The sequence below is a fragment of the Lipophrys pholis genome (assembly GCF_963383615.2).
Source record: "Lipophrys pholis genome assembly, chromosome: 11".
NCBI classification, from domain to species: Eukaryota; Metazoa; Chordata; class Actinopteri; order Blenniiformes; family Blenniidae; genus Lipophrys; species Lipophrys pholis.
In genome coordinates, this window is record NC_137631.1 from 28,541,426 (window position 1) to 28,560,225 (window position 18,800).

General features: G+C 45.9%; 2 protein-coding genes across 3 annotated transcripts in view; both read left to right on the plus strand.

Annotated features, from left to right (window-relative positions):
* Nucleotides 1-267: 267 nt before the first annotated feature.
* On the plus strand, nucleotides 268-10,361 carry ldhd (lactate dehydrogenase D). 2 transcript variants are annotated; one of them, XM_080475976.1, is made up of 11 exons: nucleotides 268-450; nucleotides 1,472-1,584; nucleotides 2,458-2,599; nucleotides 2,677-2,818; nucleotides 4,100-4,259; nucleotides 4,365-4,564; nucleotides 5,980-6,108; nucleotides 6,686-6,813; nucleotides 7,319-7,409; nucleotides 7,637-7,748; nucleotides 9,640-10,361. In XM_080475976.1, exons 1-11 carry the CDS (start codon nucleotides 358-360, stop codon nucleotides 9,809-9,811), a joined length of 1,482 nt encoding a protein of 493 aa, XP_080332102.1. In that variant the 5' UTR covers nucleotides 268-357; the 3' UTR covers nucleotides 9,812-10,361. The 2 variants fall into 2 exon arrangements, with proteins under 2 accessions (XP_080332102.1, XP_080332103.1); XM_080475977.1 differs by having other exon boundaries at nucleotides 274-450; nucleotides 8,601-10,300.
* Nucleotides 10,362-13,753: 3,392 nt separating this feature from the next.
* The window catches only part of znrf1 (zinc and ring finger 1), a 35,616-nt gene continuing 30,569 nt past the window's right edge, over nucleotides 13,754-18,800 (plus strand). The window contains exon 1 of the mRNA XM_080475530.1: nucleotides 13,754-14,668. Within this exon, the coding sequence (XP_080331656.1) occupies nucleotides 14,272-14,668 (397 nt within the window). The 5' untranslated portion in view covers nucleotides 13,754-14,271. The remainder of the gene's footprint in view (nucleotides 14,669-18,800) is intronic.

Consider the following 18,800-nt stretch of genomic DNA (forward strand, 5'->3'; position numbering starts at 1 on the left):
TATTGAGACAAAAAGTTTTTAACTATACAGGTCTGTATTATTATACTCTGTAAAACAAGATAAAAATGAAATGAGATTAACTGGTATCTATACTGTTTGTGTTACAGATTTTTATGTTGTTTTAAACTAGCATCATCATCATCATCATCATCATCATCATCATCATTATAATAATAATAATAACAATAATAATAATAATGGGAATTGAACCCTCCCAACTCGTAATTTAGGACTTTCGACCTTTTATTTTGAAAGCATAGTGTCGGAAGTGGTATGTCTGGTTGTTGTCTCGAGCTTTACTTGTGTTTACTTCCTCAGCCGGAGTGGTCAGAGTGACTTTCGGCCGCAGGTGGAACGATGTGGCGGAGCTCGGCCGCTGCAGGCTGGCTGCTGCGCGGCGGCCGCTCCCCGCTGCAGCTCCGCGGCTGGAGCTCCATGAGCGACTCCCGGGTGAGTGCTGCTTCCCTCCGGGACGGCTTCACCTCGTACGGGGGGGCCAAGTTCAGATACTAACGCAAGTATTTGCGCGTTTATCGAAGCGTGAAGTGCGTCAGCGCTGCGAAGTCGGGTTAATTATGAACATTTTTAATGAGTGACATGCTTCTGCTTTCTCCCGGCGGAGGCCCGCCTGTAACCCCGGAGGCGCGGGTTCGAGTCCAAGGGTAGACTTTTTTTTTTTTTTTTTTTTTTTTTTAAATCTAACTTCCTAATATAAAGTTATAAAGCTTTTTAACTTATATTTTGTTTCTACATATATTCATGTCTCTTTACATATTTTCTTTGAAACGCAATTATTTGGAAACGCTGGGCTCCTTACCTGCTGCGCATGCGCAGCATTGCAGCACTAATTCCTCTGCTCATGCTCAGTAGATAAGAACAGTCTTTCCTCCATTCTCCTGTGACCAGGTAGTTTTATGTTGACAGTCACCGCAATAACAATCCAGCTTGGTCGTCTGTCCGTGTACCCCCATTGATAATGTCTTATCATACTTTTCTCTGTGTACGTGTGTGTAGTATCGTTACTTAAAGAACTGTGCTCACTTGTGGCCGAATATGAAAACTACATTGTTTTCAGCATTCCTGCCATTTCCCTAAAATGGACGTCGTTTTCAAAACGTTGCCCTGTAAATGCTAAACTTTTCTTAAACAGAAACGCTAAAATGATGCGTTTTTACCTGAGAAAGTCTCACTTGTTCACTAGTTTGTAAGAGGCGATGGTTCAGTCCTCCGTCAATGCGGCGTTATTACATAATGAGTTAAAAATGTATTACATCATTACATATTACATCGTTATTACTTAATGCGGCGCTGCACACCCTCAACAAACGGCGAGTTGAAGAACATCCTGATGTTAAAAATAAACAAAAAGCTACAAGAGGAATGGTGTTAAATCCTGAAATATCAGGCCAGCGTCAGGGTCTGTGATGACGCCTGTCTGTCCTCGTCTGTGTGCGAGGGCGTGTTTCCACAGAGGACCGTGGAGGAAGGCGTGCTCCGTTCGTTCAGGTCGATATGTGGTGAGGGCGGCGTCTCGATGGGCGATGCCGTCCGAGAGCAACACGGCAAGGACGAGTCGGTGCACAGGTCAGTCTGCAGGTTTGGTGTTCATAGCTCTTTATTGGGTCTGTAAAAGCACCGATCGAATCAACGATAAAGGAAAGTGTCTCATGGGGACAGAATACACAGGAATCAGAGCAATTAAAACGTTTAAGAGAATCTGTCACAGTACAACCAGTCCAGGAATTTGCTTGACAATGAAGTCGGAGAGCGCCATCTTGTTTTGAAAACGATCCATGTGCTTCCTGCACAGCACATTCTTTATTTATGAGACAAAAACATGATTTCCATAACAGAAAGACTAATTTTCAACATGTTAAAGTGAAAATATCTTCCAGAGTCACAAATGCTTCCTTCTCTGTCTGAACAGGGAAAACATCTTTTTGGTTAAAAAAATAAAATATTAAAAATAATATATATATTTTTTAAGTTGTCTCATTCGGGATGGGAACCTTTCACATTTGAACCGATACAGTACCGATACCGGTCCTCAATGGGAACATTTTTCGGCACTTTTCTGCGTTTATGTGTTAATAAATGTTAATTTGTTTAATTATAAAATCTCAAAACTTTTCAACACATTCGTTTCTCAATAACTAAACTTTATCAAATATATCAAAACATGTCAACAAGCTTGTATTTTAACATCGCAGTTGTTTCACAAAAACGTGAAAACTCTTAACTACACCTACGCAGTGTTTTTCTTTAATAATGCACAAATTAAAATCCAGCTCCAAGTACTCCTATTACTTTTTCTTGTGATGGTAGATTCGATAGATCTGTGGCGGTAGAACTGAGGCTGCCAAAGATTGTTTGTGCCGTTGTGTCAAAGAAAAACTTCCTGACCAATTCAAAGTGTTTGGAAGCAGCGTGGACTGGGTGTTGTGTTCTGTGGTCCAGATGCTGCCCTCCAGACGTGGTGGTGTTCCCGCGCTGCGTGGAGGAGGTCAGCGCGCTGGCCAGAGTCTGCCACGCCCACCGGCTTCCCATCATCCCCTTCGGCACCGGGACGGGATTGGAAGGAGGCGTCGGAGCCGTGGAGGTGAGATTCTCAGCAAACACGTGGCTCGTTTCTCGGGAGGAGACCTGCGGTCCACGCTTCTCGTTTTGGTTCTTCAGGGCGGCGTGTGCTTCAGCTTGAGGAACATGGACCAGGTCCTGGACCTCCACCCGGAGGACTTCGACGTGACGGTGGAGCCCGGTGTGACCCGGAAAGCCCTCAACGCCTACCTGAGAGACACCGGGCTCTGGTTCCCCGTCGGTCCGTTGCCCTGCCTTCCCTTTCCCTACGATATTCACTCAACATGCAGTAATGGCCGCCGTCTAAACAGGCTGATGGCATTTTCTTTATCTTGCCTCTCTAACGAGGTCACATGACTTCTCGGGAAGTAAGTGCAGCGCATGCCTCAGATGCAGTTTTGGCCCCGTTCCTTCTCTTCTGAGAAATCTTTGCGATATTCAACAAACTTCTCCGGTACTACGACGTCATCGTCAAACATATGTCATCATCCCTTTTGTTTTTTTGGTTTTGCAGTTTGCGCTCGGTTCAGAGGAAGCCTGACGTTTAATAAACACTACAAGTACAAGTGTTTCTGCTGTCGTAGACGCTTGATAAAATATGTGACAAACATCTAATAAATAAATTTGAATTAAGGCATCAGATGCAGTCGCAGCATCAAGACTTGCAGTGTAAACTTGAGCTCGATTTCATTCCAAAAACTACCAACGGCGCCAACTAGTGGCCTTGGCATGCTCGCAACATCGTTTCAGCTACACACACACACACACACACACACACACACACACACACACACACACACACACACACACACACACACACACACACACACACACACACCCACAGACGTCTCTTTACTGTCAACACAAAGCAGTGTTTGTAGTCGACACAATGTTCAGTCACTGTTTATTCGTCGTTTCTATAAACTGCAGCGCCTCATTATGTAATAATGGAATAAATTTTCAACTCATTTTGTAATAACTTGTTACATATTGCAACAAGTTATTACAAAATGCGTTATTACACAGTGAGGTGAAGCTTTATTACGTTATTCCATTATTGGAAGCACATTTTCATGAAGCTTTTGGTTTTAATTGATTTGTTTTAAAGGTACGCACGCAGTTATATTTTAAAGACGTTTCATAGGACAGAATATACATGTAGAGATTATTGTTATTTCTCATGGACATTATAGATTTATTAAATTATGAGTTTATAATCTGGAGCTTTTGGAATCTAATCTGATTGTTTGTGATTGTAATATGAATTATTCAGAATATCTTGACCAAAGGAGCTGAACTTTCCCTCCTCGTGGTGAGAAGGTCCCTGGATGGAGTCCAGGTTTGCATGTTCTTCCTGTGCTTGTATGAGTTGTTTTGTTTAGTTTTTTCCTGGTCAGTGGCGTTAGTGTCGACGCCTCCGTCTCACTACAAGTAAACAACTGCAGCCTGTTTTTCATCACCGTGTTTCCCCCTCGTCGTGACCTCCGGCGTGGTAAAGGCTCCTCCATGCTGATGTTTTCAGATCCCGGCGCCGACGCCTCTCTGTGTGGCATGGCCGCCACCAGCGCCTCGGGGACCAACGCGGTGCGTTACGGCACGATGAGGGAGAACGTCCTGAACCTGGAGGTGGTGCTGGCGGACGGCAGCGTCATGCACACGGCGGGGAAAGGCCGACGGCCGCGGTAACGACGCCCAGGGACCATTTGAAGTCACAAAACAAAGAAATGAAAACAGTACTGCTTTGTTGGGCTCGTTGTAAAAGTTCACGTCTGTGATTCTTCCTTCAGGAAGACGGCGGCCGGTTACAACCTCACCAACCTGCTGGTGGGCTCGGAGGGAACGTTAGGGATCATCACCAAGGCGACGCTACGTCTGTACGGCGTCCCCGAGGCGGCGGCGTCGGCCGTCTGCTCCTTCCCCTCGGTGCAGGCTGCCGTTGACAGCACGGTGCAGGTCCTCCAGGCCGGAGTCCCCATCGCTCGCATCGGTCAGTGAGCCAGCAGGAAGTCCTGCGACCCCACGGAGGGGAAGCTTTTCTTGTTTCACAAAGTTTCCCGGCTCCCAGTTTTCCTGCACACAGTTAGAAGGATAATCCTCATTTATTTATTGTTTCGTTGCTCTTGTATTCCCAAATACTTCTCATTAGACAAACTGAAGTATAAAACAAAGCTGAAAGGAGTAAAAACTGTTGTTTTTATGAAAAAAAACTACTGCAAGACGACAACTGAAACTCGAGAAATTTGAGAGACGATGGAAACCAATACTACAATACAATAGAGAGCTAAACACTTTTTTCTTTTTCCTCTTTTCTATTCTTTATTTTAATGTATTCTGTTGCCAACATCTGTTTTAGTTTTGTCAGTACAATCGATTGTTCTACCAGACTACTCGAGAGAAGTCAGACCTCAGTGACGGTCTATGATATCAGTTTCATTTATATGTGATTCTAACTTTACTCATAAGTTGTAAGTTTTAGTATAGGTAATATGATTTCAATGAAGTTGACTATGAATTGAAACAGGTGAGATTTTATGTTACATCTTCATACGCTTCTTTTAAATTGAATAAATAAAAAGTAAAAAAAAAACAACAACAAAAAACTAAGCTGAAAGAAGCACAATGTTAGAGTTCAGTAGTACCTCTTCTGGGCTTCAGGGGGCAGTAGTGAGTTGCTGTGAGGTTTTAGCCCTGTTTATACGACATTGTTTTCAAGTGAAAGCTCAAAACGCAACTTTATGAAAATGCTCCAATTCTGAAATTCTGTTCCTGGTCACCTCGGCCGTAGTTACTAGTTCTGCACATGCTCAGTAGCTGGACAATAAGAACCATGTTTCCTCTGTCGTACTCCCAGTGCAAATCCTCCTGGGACTTGGTACTTTTATTTTGACAGTCACCGTAATTACAATCCAACTTGGTGGTCCGTCCACTAGGATGTCCTTGTTCTCCTGTTATTAATGTTTAAAGCGGATCGTTCTCCGTCTGTGTGTGTGGGTTCATCACAAAAACAAGCAAACGGCACCACCTAGTGGCCCAGAGTGTCTGTCGCGTAAACGTAGAACTTTTCCTGAAACAAAAATGCAAAAACGATGTGTTTTCACTGGAAACGTGTAAATGATTCCTTAGCGATGAGCTCAGCACTAAAACTGGACTGAAATCCAGTTTTAGTCAAACTTTCTTTTCTCTGCTTTTATTAACGAAGGCTGAAACTGTCCCCTGATCCCACGGTGCTTCAGTGCTGTTGAACACATGAATGGGAGCGAATGAGGAAGGATGAGGAGGGATGGGGGAGATTAGGGATTACAAAGATGAAACTTCACTGATCTGACTGAAGAAAATCATGAAATCAGGTATAAAAACAGAAGACTTGTGGGTTTTAAGGGCCGTTTCTCGTCTCTCCTGCAGAGTTTCTGGACGACGTGATGATCGACGCCTGCAACAGGTTCAGCTCGCTGTGCTACCCCGTCTCCCCGACTCTCTTCCTGGAGTTCCACGGCTCGGAGCGAAGCCTCGAGGAGCAAGTCGGCACGACCGGTAATTTCAGCTCTTCTCCTAAACTGGAGCTGATCTTCTGACTGATCGTCCAGTTACGTACTTTTCCTCTAATGTTTTAACATATATTTATTACCTTCGCCTATGAAAGTTGAGGCAACGGTTCAGTTTTTTTTATCTGCGTGTATTTATTTATTTGTTTATTTATTTATTTATTTATTTATTTATTTGTGTTTCTGAAGCTTACAAACTTTTCGCAAAAGCTATTGACCCAAATTGCATGAAATCTTCAGGGATGATTTGTCGTCGTGTAAGGACGGTTCCATTCAATTTTGAGAGCGATTAGGTCAAAGGTCAAACTCCAGGTCACGGAAATGCGGTCAGTTTTAATCCAACTAATGTCAAACCATGGCCGAAAGGTTCCGTTTTCAATTCCCTATTTGAAAATACCCCCCTGACTTTTTTTTTTTTTACCTTTCTGGGACCAAGACCTCCCCTTTGACCATGTCATACATATATGTTAAAACTACATGGAAATAAGGTAACTTGACTTGGCCTTGACCAAGAAATCATGACTTGAGACCTGCATGTGGGCCTTTTGGCGGTGTGTGTTCTGCAGAGGAGCTGACTCAGAGTAACGGCGGGGCCGACTTCCAGTGGGCTCGAGACCCTGAGACTCGCAGCCGGCTGTGGCAGGCTCGACACGACGCCTGGTACGCTGCCCTGGCCCTCAGACCGGGCTGCAAGGTGAAGCCTCCACTCACTCACATCCAGGAGACCAATCCTCCGTCAAGTGCGGAGATTAAAACTTCAGCATGAGGAGTCTCGCTGACGGCTCACACGACTATGTCTTCAAGTGAAAACAGAAAACTGGTGTACATCTACATGGCCGTGGCGCTCAGGGCCTCGTGAAATGCAACTTTTTAGAGAAACGCTCGGTCTCCGTGGAGACGGTGCGTGTGGTTTCATAATACAAACAACAAACAGCACCCACTAGTGGCCCAATGTGCTAACTACATCGTTTTCCAAATGTCGCAGTATGAATGCGAAACTTTGTTTTCACTTGAAACGCTTTTGTAGAGTCAAAAGTAACTGTAAAGTACTTGTTTTGACAAAGTAATCTAGAGTTGGTTACTTCCTGATGTTTGTCAACTGCTTCAAAATGTTTCTGCCTTAAATCTAATGCTTCTATTATCTCCTGTGTGTGTGTGTGTGTGTGTGTGTGTGTGTGTGTGTGTGTGTGTGTGTACAGGCCTATGCTACAGATGTGTGTGTGCCTTTGTCCCGACTGCCTGAGATTATTGTGGAGACAAAGGAGGACCTGATTGAAAACAGGCTCACAGGTGAGCATGTCACAGAGGGAAATACACAAGGGTGTGTGTGTGTGTGTGTGTGTGTGTGTGTGTGTGTGTGTTAATAATTATTATAATAATAATCCACAGATGCAGGTTTAATATGAAGGCTGGGATCTTGTTGATCACACCTTGTATGTGATTTACAGAAACATTGTGACAACAAATAAAGAATAACTAAAATCTCCCCTGAGAGTGAGGCTGAGTTTTGCTTCCAGGTCCCATCGCAGGTCATGTGGGCGACGGCAACTTCCACTGTCTGATGGTCGTGGATCCAAACGACGAGGACGAGCTGCACAGAGTCCACCTGTTCACCCAGAGACTGGCCAGGTACACACACACACACACACACACACACACACACACACACAACTGCGCGCGCACGTATACTCACAATACGAGGGCTGCGTTTCCATGACAACCAAACACGACGACGATGACGACCCACGGAGTGCTAACTGAGCATGAAGACATGTAGCGGTGAGGTCTCCATGACAACATGTGAAGCATTATGTTCTGCCAACATGCGGAGTGACGTGTTTCCATGACGACATGTGGGGTGATGTTTCCATGGCAACGGAGCTTGACTACATGAGAAGCATTATGTTTCCATGACATGTGGAGTGTTGCACATGAACATGACACTGAACATGAAAATATATATGAAGTGCCATGTTGCCATGACGACATAGGAAACATCTGTTGCCATGACGACATGGGAAACATCTGTTGCCATGACGACGTGTTCACAGACGTTTCCTTTGGGGTTTTTTGTGCAGCTCATTGAAACAGGAACTTTTCTTCACCGTCACTTCCTGTTTGATGATTTCCTGATTCTTCCTGCAGCAGCGCTGAACAGAGCGACTGAACTCTTCCTCTATCTTCCTCTACAAGGTGTTTGAGGTGTTTTCTGACTCTGAGTTCTGGGGGCGTCGAGGTTCCCAGTTTTACTGTATTTAAGTATTTTTCCTAGTGGGAAGCCGGACCGTTCCCACCTCCCACCTCCTCATGACCTCCAGATGAATCCCAGTGTGGGTGGAGCCTCTCTCCTTCATTATTTTTCACTAATCAGTGATTTTCTCACCAAACTTTTCCCCGTCCGTCTCCCTTCAGCACCTCTCTCCTCGGTAATCCAGCCCACACTTTGCTCTAATCCCTCTCACTCCGCTCGTTTATCTTCAGACAGATTCACCTCCCCTCTGGCTCCTCGCTCTCCTCCAACACTCCCGGCTGATATCGATTCCAGCGTTTAAAGTCTCGGACGGCGTGCTGTCCTGTCCGACGGCGTGCTGTCCTGTCCGACGGCGTGCTGTCCGACGGCGTGCTGTCCTGTCCGACGGCGTGCTGTCCTGTCCGACGGCGTGCTGTCCTGTCCGACGGCGTGCTGTCCTGTCCGACGGCGTGCTGTCCGACGGCGTGCTGTCCTGTCCGTCGGCGTGCTGTCCTGTCCGACGGCGTGCTGTCCGACGGCGTGCTGTCCTGTCCGACGGCGTGCTGTCCGACGGCGTGCTGTCCGACGGCGTGCTGTCCGACAGCGAGCAGCGAATTCTGCTAAAAGCCAGCGGAGCTTTTTTAAAGAAAGAGGGAAAAAACTCTTTTTGAAAGCTGCATGAGAAGTTTAGATTTTTAAAGATGTGTAGTGTTGAAGTGCTGAGGTTAGATGATGAGTCCATCTTCATTATTCCAGCAGAATAATGGATCACCTCAGCTCCAGCTCTGTAATCTGAACCAACTTAAACTGCCTGTGAACGATAGATAAATGAGAAATTAGACAGACTTCTGGGCGGAAATTCCTCCCTGTAACATCCAGATTATAGAGCATCTTCCTCCACCAACATCCAGATTATAGAGCATCTTCCTACTCTAACATCAATAATATATAGAGCATCTTCTACATTACAGTTACAAGTTTTTTTACTTTTTGCTCTCACTTACTAGCAAAATAGACATTTTCAACAATAAAGAAGTAATGGAGATCTAATTCCAGGTGAATTAAATACCATTGTTGTTCCAGATATGCACCTTGTTATGAGTCAGTATCTTCTGACGAACAAACTTTAATATTGATCTCATTCATTCTTCGCCGACGCTGGCAGAGGTTGTAACAAACGTCCAGTTAATCTGGCCTCTCGCGTTCACAGCAGAAGCGAAGGCAGCTTCCTCCCGGCCGGCTCACCGCTCGTAGCGTCTCAGTGAAAACGCTCTCTGTCTCCCCCTGCAGGCGAGCCCTGGCCATGGACGGCACGTGCACCGGGGAGCACGGGGTGGGATTAGGAAAACGAGCTCTGCTGCGTGAAGAAATGGGAGCTGCAGCCATCGGCGCCATGCGCAGTGTGAAGGAAGCCCTGGACCCTCTGGACCTGATGAACCCCGGGAAGATCCTGCAGCCGTGAGAGCCGTGAGAGCCGGGAGAGCCGGGAGAGCCGGGAGAGCCGGGAGAGCCGTGAGACGTCCAGGAGCGAAGAATGAGAGGAAGAGCCTTCACCTGAAACGGAAAACTGGAGTTAAATCATCCAGATGTGATTTTATCTGCAGCGTGGAAGCCTCCTTGTGTTAAAATGATTGTAATGGCGCCACCTGGTGTTGTGAAATGTGTTAATTTAATTATTCTGAATGAGAGTTGAATTAAAGCACCTTAAAGCTATAAATCCATTTATATTCACGTTTGAAAAGCCATGAGAATGTTATTTTCTTTGGACGCAGTTTGATTTCTTTGTGTTTTAAACGGTAGAATAAAACGTTTTCCGTCAGTGTGATTGTGTAACGTAACACACATAAAAACAAACACACACCGGTCATGTTATTCGATGAAATGAGTTTTTAGTGAGTGCATACAACAAGTGTTGTTCCTTGTAAGATCCACAAAATAAACTCGTTCACAGAAAGGTGCGTAATCTATCAGAAAAAATAAATATTGAATTAAAAGTGTTCTCTTTGGTTCACATTAAGATTTTCTCTGATAAGCTTCCAGGACACATTTCATAAATGGTTCGATCAGATTTTCATCGGATCGGATCGGAGCACAGCAGGAAAACAGTGACGTACAAGATGAGATCAATTCCAGCTGAATTCATTGACAAGTAATACTGAGCTCCACCACATGGTGGCAGTGCTGCACTCAGACGTGCCTGCACTGTCAGCAGAGGAAACCTTTAGCAGAGTGTAATATGTAATGATAACAGGGTTCAATTAATAATCTGACTCTGATAGGAAACTGTCGGAGGCGAGAAAGTTAAACATTTTACAAAAGCTGCAGAGACTTTTTCTGCTTTTACAAAGAAACCAAAAGCGACTTTAGTCATATTTTATAGGCAGCAAGGACAGTGTGTGTGTGTGTGTGTGTGTGTGTGTGTGTGTGTGTGTGTGTGCGTGCGTGCGTGCGTGTGTCAGTGTCAGCTGTGAAGGGACCATTTATAGGCCTGCTGTCAGTACGAGAGGACAGATTAACACCTCCTGCACCACACTTTAACCTTATTGGGTAAACCGAGAACAGGAGTCTGTGTGTTATTGTGAAGAGCCAAACAACACACACACACACACACACACACACACACACACACACACACACACACACACACACACACACACACACACACACACACACACACACACACGGATACACACAGAGCTCAGATGTATCCAAACAAGTAATCCCAAACATGTGATCCAGTAATCTCAATAATTTAGCAGATGGTGGGAAAAATAAAATCTGTCTATAATGACGCTAATGACAACAGAATTGTGTGTGTGTGTGTGTGTGTGTGTGTGTGTGTGTGTGTGTGTGTGTGTGTGTGTGTGTGTGTGTGTGATTGAACACGTCCACGTTGTGTTGTTGAGGATGCTTTAAGATGTTCTAGAAAGTTCACAAATTTGTACAAATGACAACAGACACATTTCATTTCAGAAACGATGTCTGTTTACAAGGAAACACTCGAAATTATGTAGTTTGCATGTCCGGCCACTAGTGGGTGCTGCTGTCAGTTTTTGTAATGAAATCACACACGTAGCAGAGAACAATATGATATAAACATTATCAACGGGAGAACGCGGACATTCTAGTGGACAGGCGACCAGGTTGGACTGTTATTTTGGTGACTTTCAAAATAAAACAAGTCCAGGAGAATATGGGCGGGGAGTTGTGACACTTTATTCTGGTTGTCCCTCTACTGAGCATGTGCAGAAGAACTAGTCCACCTTTTCAGAGGCTCTGTGCACCGTCGCCGTGGAAACGGACCCTGAAAACGGGTTTTCATTGTAGAACTCGGACACATCTGGTGGATTGTTCTGCTTCAAACTTCTCCACTGCTTCATCCCTCATTCCTCAGTCTTCATGAGGAATCTCAGGTCTTCACACTGGATGAGATGAGATTGCTGAACTCCTCTCCACTCCTCCCGGATTTTATTTCATGGATCAATGTTTTTACAAGCCACTGTGTTGACCTGATATAGAAGGGTTTGGTTTATTTCCCCATTTAGAACATTTACTGACATGGACTTTGCATTTTTTTTTAAAATGTGATTGAAGATTTATTGGAACCTCATTTACTTTAAAACATTTGATCATATTTGATGTTTTTTATCTCAATAACAAAAGCAAATCCTAATTTTTGGCGTCCATATGTCCCTAAGCTCATGTGTTAGTCCCATTTATTCAAAAATTATTTTTGTTGTTGCTGCTTTTGAACTATTTTCCCTCACAAACTACAAAATCCAGGTTTCTCTTCCAGAAATCTCTTCTTTTCTGACATTTGCATCATTTTAGTGCTCTTTCTCTTTGCCAACATCCACCCTGTGAAATATTGTGAAAAGCAGTTTCTTTTTTGCTCCTCAAACTTCAGAATATTTTCTGTTTTTCTCTAATTCTAGTCGTATTTCCTTCATGCACGCGTTTCCCCCTCCAGTCCTGTCTTATCCTCAAGTGACCCACGATGCTGCAGAGCTCACATGGGAATCCTTCAGCCATGCAAATCTAAAATGTGAGGTCATGTGAGGTTTCTGGAAACAAATCTGAACTTAAAACTGCGTGGGTTGACATATATTTACTTTTGTGGGTAAAACCTAAATCCAGAATTCACTCAGGTCCTTTCTGTCTACATCTTTGAAAAAAATTTTTGATCGTATTTTACACTTAAAAGTCCATCATGTACTTAATGTTTCTCTTTATACTGTTTTATCGCCTCACACTCTTTCTGTCATGAACAATTTAAACTTTTTTTTTGCTTTTTTTTGCATTTATGTACTTTTTTTTCTCAGATCACTATAAAAATGTCCCTTTATTTCTGCTGATGCTGCAAACATTTATGAATTTCCTCTTTAAATGTGATTTAAAACTACAATTGAGTCAATTCCCTTGAAAATGTAACCGGCGAAACATTGAAATGAGTGTTTCAGATGTATTCCAGATCCCGTCTGGATGATGTAGTTTGTAAAACATTTGCCGTTTTCTTAAAACTATGAAAAGAAAAATGTGTTGTTTCCTGTAATCCTTTGCATCCTTAGATTATTTTTGACAGTATTGGTTGCTTTTAAATCAGTGCAGCTAAAAATAAATAAATCCAAATCCTATCGTATTGTCCCCTCCACTCCTGTTTTGTCCTAAAATGCCCCTTCAGTCCAGCAGAGCTCCAGTAGGACAGTTTGTCAGATGTGTGCGTCTTCTAACCGACTGCGATTAAAAACTACGAAATGTTGATTCCTTCGAGATTCAGGCGGTATAAATACTGAACAAATAGGTGTTTGCTGCTTAGATTTCATTGTCAATGTTGCGTCATGCTCAAGGTTCCCCCATCACACCCTTCTTATCCTAAAATGCCCCCGAAGAGCCGAAATCCAGGCCAGTGCGCAGCATGTTGAGGAATTACAACACCGAGACTGTGTGTGTGTGTGTGTGTGTGTGTGTGTGTGTGTGTGTGTGTGTGTGTGTGTGTGTGTGTGTGTGTGTGTGTGTGTGTGTGTGTGTGTGTGTGTGTGTGTGTGTGTGTGTGTGTGCGTGTGTGTGTGTGTGTGTGTGTGTGTCGCCCTGTCTGTGTTTATGATCCGAGCGTGCGCAAAGAGCGCATCCATTGTCTCGCCGGCCGCGGCAGCAGCAGGAGCGGCCGCAGCAGCGGGGGGAGCGACGGAGGAGCGCAGAGGAGCGGCTTCAGTCTGACCCCGATCTCCAGGAGGAGGAGGAGGTGAAAAAAAAAGAGCAGGAGACCTCCGGCTGGAGAGCACCGGACTCACTGCGACGTCATTTTTATTTATTGTGAGTGAGTGTGTATGTGTGCGCATGTGTGCGTGCGATCATGTGTGTGTGTGAGTGTGTTTTGTCGGCCAGACAGACAGCAACAGTTGTCACGATGTGTGAGATCAGATGAGGGGAGCGCGCCGGTGATCCGCGGCCGGACGCGATGATGATGATGCAGCCGTTAGAATAAACGAGCAGCAGCAGCAGCGGCTGCGGCGGCGGCGGCAGAGCGAGCGAGCGAGGGGCGCGCGGCGCGGCGTGTGTGCGAGCCGTCGCGTCGTGCCTGGATCTCGGCGTCACTGAGCTCGGCGTCCCGGCACCCCTCCTCCGGCGGCTGTCTGCGGCGGAGGTGAATCCAGACGTCGGGGCCGACTCATGCGCCGCACGGCGGGGAAACGCGCCGCTACGTCCGCGGAGAGCGAGAGCTGACGAGCCGGACGGAGGAGCCCGGCGGAGCGGCAGGAGGCAGGCAGGAGGCAGGCAGCAGGCCGGGCGGCCGGCCGGCCCGCAGACACACCGGAGCAGGAGGAGCAGGAGGAGGAGGAGGAGGAGGAGGGCGGCTCTCCCGACCCGAGACCCCCGCCACCCGCCCCACAGAAGCCCCCAGCCGCTCCTCTCCAGCTTTGGATGGGGGGCAAGCAGAGCACGGCGGGGCGGCCCCGGGGCGCGTTTCCCGGCGTCTCCACGGATGACAGTGCGGTGCCACCCTCGGCCCACTTCGGGCACTACCGGCCGAGCGGCACCATGGGCCTACGCAGCCGCTCCGTGAGCTCCGTGGCCGGGATGGGCATCGAGCACAGTCCCGCCGTGCCCTTCGGCTTCTACACGCCCAGAGGGACGGACTCGGACCGGGCCGGAGGGGGGTCCGGCGGCACGACCGCGGGCCCCCATGGCACCGGCTTCCAGGACTCTGGGGGCGGAGGGGGGCACCACACGGACGGGGTGCTGTATCTGGGGTCCCGGGGGTCGCTGGCTGACACCTTACCCCTCCACATCGCTCCCCGCTGGTTCAGCGCACATAGCGGTGAGTGCGCGCACGCACGCACGCACGCACACACACACACACACACACACACACACACACACACACACACACACACACACACACACACACACACACACCAGCATTTGCGTCAGTGCATAAAAAGCGTAAAAAGGAGGTTGATATTTTGACGCATTTCTGCAGGAATCTGAACCCCTCGAGCTCTTTCGGGGTCAAACTTGTGTCTTTCTTGGCTTCACGTTCCAGCGGCCTGCGGACTGTTTGTCACCAGCGTCTGCAGGTCGAACCTTGTTGTGTGAAATGACATGAATAAGCCTGTTGCCAAATCTGGCTGAGTCAATTAGGCCTGCGATTAGAGGGGGAGGCAGGATGGAGAAGCAGGGCTTCCGTCATCGGATTAATGGAGACACACACACACACACACACACACACACACACACACACACACACACACACACACACACACACACACACACACACACACACACACACACACACACACACACACACACACACACACCTGTGGGCAGGTGTATGCAGGCTGGTCCATGTTCATCTCACATGCAAGATTTGAACATTTTGTATAAAATATAGATAAAAGAGAATCAGTTTGGAGGATCGACCTCTTTTGTGAGCTTGTAGGACAATTATTACTAAATGTAAATCCTGGCTCCTCTCAATAAGTAAACTATAAATGCAAATCAACCAAGAAAAATATTTCTGACTCATCTACTGTTGTTTATTCTAGATTGCAGAAATCCCCGGTTTTTGTTTGTTTGTTTGTTATAGTTAAGTTAAACCTTTCAAAAAGTCCATTCAGGCCCACAGAGCCACCATCAATTTCATCATTTTAAAGTTTGACTTCACATTTTAGCTTCTTCACTGCTTGAGCCCACATTTACATAATATTTTTGAATGACAGCACAATAATCTTGTCACGTTTTAGATGTTTGAAGCCAATGAAAATGTGAAATTTTGAAAATGAGCATTTGAAAATGTTCTGACTCACCAGTAAAGTGGAAGTACACAGTTGTTCTGCACATGCTCAGTGGAGACGATCAAAACAATGTTTCCTTCAGAGTGTCATGTCTCTCAGTCCATATTCTCCTGGGACTTGGTAGTTTTATTTTGACAGTCACCGTAATAACAACCCAACTGGTTTCTTGGTTTGTTAGTTGGTTGATTGGTTGATTGGATGGCAGGTTTGTTGGCTGGTTTGTTGGCTGGTTGGCTGGAGCCCCTGGCTAGCTCAGTAGGTAGAGCATGAGACTCTCAACCTCAAGGTAGGGGTTCGTAGAGGGCTCGTGTCCCTCACCGGGCGCCACCTTCCTGTGGGCTCACAACCTGCACCACCTAATTGTTGCGATGTGATCTGGATGACAGTGCTCAGACTGACACCCCTGCGACCAGGAAACAGATAAGAGATGAAAATGGTTGGTTATTTAACAAGAAAACTCAAAAAGTTGTGGGTGGATTTTGATAGGAATCATCAGGCTTACAGGTGAGGGGACAAGCTCTCAATCATCATACGTCATTAATCTTCAGGTATGAGTTCTCTGTCATGTTTTGAACATGTATACGCAAAAAAACAAATGTGTCAAAAAGCAGCAGGAAGCCGGTCATCTCATTTAAATTTAGATTTTAGATTTAAATTTCACAGTTAAAGTTAAAAAGAAAAGACAAACCTGGTGAATGGCATCACCGACTCATACGTCAACAGTTCACAGAAAAACAAGAATGTTTCACAGAAAAAAAAGATATTTGCACTGAAAATTTTAAAACAAAAAGATTTAACATCAAACTTTCACCAAAATATTTCTCGTGAAGATTTCTCGTAAAAACCTGATTCATGTCAAAATTTTCATTGAGAAGTAATAAAGTCATTCATAAACGTTCTATGTAGAAATACAAAATTTCACAGGGCAGGTTCTCCGATACGAAGGCTTGTTTAGGCAGCCAGCGACGCAGACTGCAGTACCACCGGTTCTTTCCGGGGGGCAGCATTGGGCTCAGAAGTGAAGGTTTCAAAGAGCAGCGGTGTTTGTTAAACCTCTGGCGGATTGATCCCGACACTCGGTGACATTTGCGCTGTTAAAGTGCAGTAATGTGACGCTCCGCCGGGGTGGGAACGCATTCAGCTTCAGGCGCACCAAACAAATCCTGAAGCGTCCACAGCGATGAAGTAATGGAGTACCATCATCAGCCCGGCTCCCCGGGCTCTCATTACCGAAGCTCCAACCGGCTCGCAGGGAACGGCAAGTCGCACGTCAACATCGCCGCTGACTGACGCAGGTCACCTTCGGGTTCCGCAGCAAACACCACGTAAATACTATCTCACTCTGTTGGTTCCACTGTTAGGGCGTATTTGGTTTCTTTAGAAACTCAAACAAACAAAATAAATAGTAATTGCCCGCGAGTCACAAATGTTGTCATCGTCCGTTAACACGAAGGAGTGCAGGCGGACTCGTTACCACGGCTTTGGGGTTTTCAAAACGCCACCAGTGACTCCGAGCACCGTTGTCGTGGAAACGGACACCGAAGACGCAACAAAATGTGAACGCCTTGCTGTGTAAACAGGGCCTGAACTGTGTGTGTGTGTGTGTGTGTGTGTGTGTGTGTGTGTGTGTGTGTGTGTGTGTGTGTGTGTGTGTGTGTGTGTGTGTGTGTGTGTGTGTGTGTGTGTGTGTGTGTGTGTGTGTGTGTGTGTGTGTGTGACACGCACCACCAAAGTGTCTGCTCATGAATTTTTTCCCGTAACGTTCGATAACATCTTCAGGACGGTTCAACGGAAACACAAACACAGGTTTTATTCTTGGACGGAGTCTCAGGAGACGCGGCAGTGACCAAAAAAAAATGGATATGGATGTTAATCAGGGAGGCCACAGGTGCACCCCCCCCCCCCCCCCCCCCCCCCCCCCCCCCCCCCCCCCCCCCACACACACACACACACACACACACACACCCCACCCACCTGCTTTGCCCTTGGGAGGTTGCTGTGTTTGTGATGGAGACACAAGGAGGGAAGAGTGGACCGAGCGACTCCAGGCCGTCTCTTTAACATTCAGACAAGGTGTGTGTGTGTGTGTGTGTGTGTGTGTGTGTGTGTGTGTGTGTGTGTGTGTGTGTGTGTGTGTGTGGGTGCAGCCTCATGTTAATCACGCCTGAGACCAGTGAGGACTTTGCAGGAGCCTCAGGCTGTCGTCTTATTGTTCACCTGCAGGACAAAGTCAGGTCTCTTCATCCTCCTCATCCTCCTCCTCCTCCGGCTGACATCCAGATCATAGAGCATCTTCCTCCACTAACATCCAGATTGTAGAGCATCTTCCTCCTAACGTCACTATCATCCGGATTTTAAAATAAGTAACTTTTCCGTGATGCGTTCAGGTGCAGGCGACCAAAGCTGGCTGTGAGGGATTTAATCCCGCGTGTTGGTTTCACAGTTTGAGGATCTGTTTGCCATCAAGCGCCTCAAAGCGTCGATCAGATGAACTATGAAGTGATGTGTTGACCCGCCTCCCCGCCGGCTGCCCCGCAGGGTTCACCCTCTTCTTCTTCTCTTTTCTCGTCTTAACGAGCCGTGTGATTAAAAAACGCAACGTGCCGCAGAGGGAATCTTCAACCCCGGGATTAAACTAGCCGGTCTTGGAAGGAGTGTAAATGTTGTATTGATTAATCACTGATGCTGCATTGATGGGAGGAGTCGATAAGGGGGGGTTGAAGGTCCACTAAAGCTCGGTGACGTACCGTCAGCTCAGTGTTTCCTCTTAGTTTCGGTGAAATAGATCCAGTCGATCTCTTTAAAAAGATCTTTTATCTTTTTTAATCTCCTAGAAAATGTTGAGATTCTTTAAAATCGAACCAGAAGCCCAGAAGTTGGAGATTCAGTGCTTCAGTCTTACCTTGTGCTGGCTTCATGTCATTTAACACAGTTTTCAAATCCTTATATATACGAATATATATGAATTTTATTATGTTATTTAAGAAAACAAAGAGAGAATAAAAATATATTCTTAATAAATATGAAATTATGTTATTACTACTGAAATATATAACAATCGAGTCTATACATATATTTTTTCATATCATCATCAATTATTTTTCTATTTCATTAATATATTTTTAAGATCATTTTGTTCTGTTACCGTAATTACCG

Bases quoted from the DNA above. Each gene is read 5' to 3' on its own strand.
- ldhd (XM_080475976.1), top strand. From the start codon at position 358: ATGTGGCGGAGCTCGGCCGCTGCAGGCTGGCTGCTGCGCGGCGGCCGC. The intron at 2,819-4,099 runs GTCCGTTGCCCT...TGATGTTTTCAG, and splicing joins CGGGCTCTGGTTCCCCGTCG to ATCCCGGCGCCGACGCCTCT. The intron at 4,260-4,364 runs GTAACGACGCCC...TTCTTCCTTCAG, and splicing joins GGGAAAGGCCGACGGCCGCG to GAAGACGGCGGCCGGTTACA.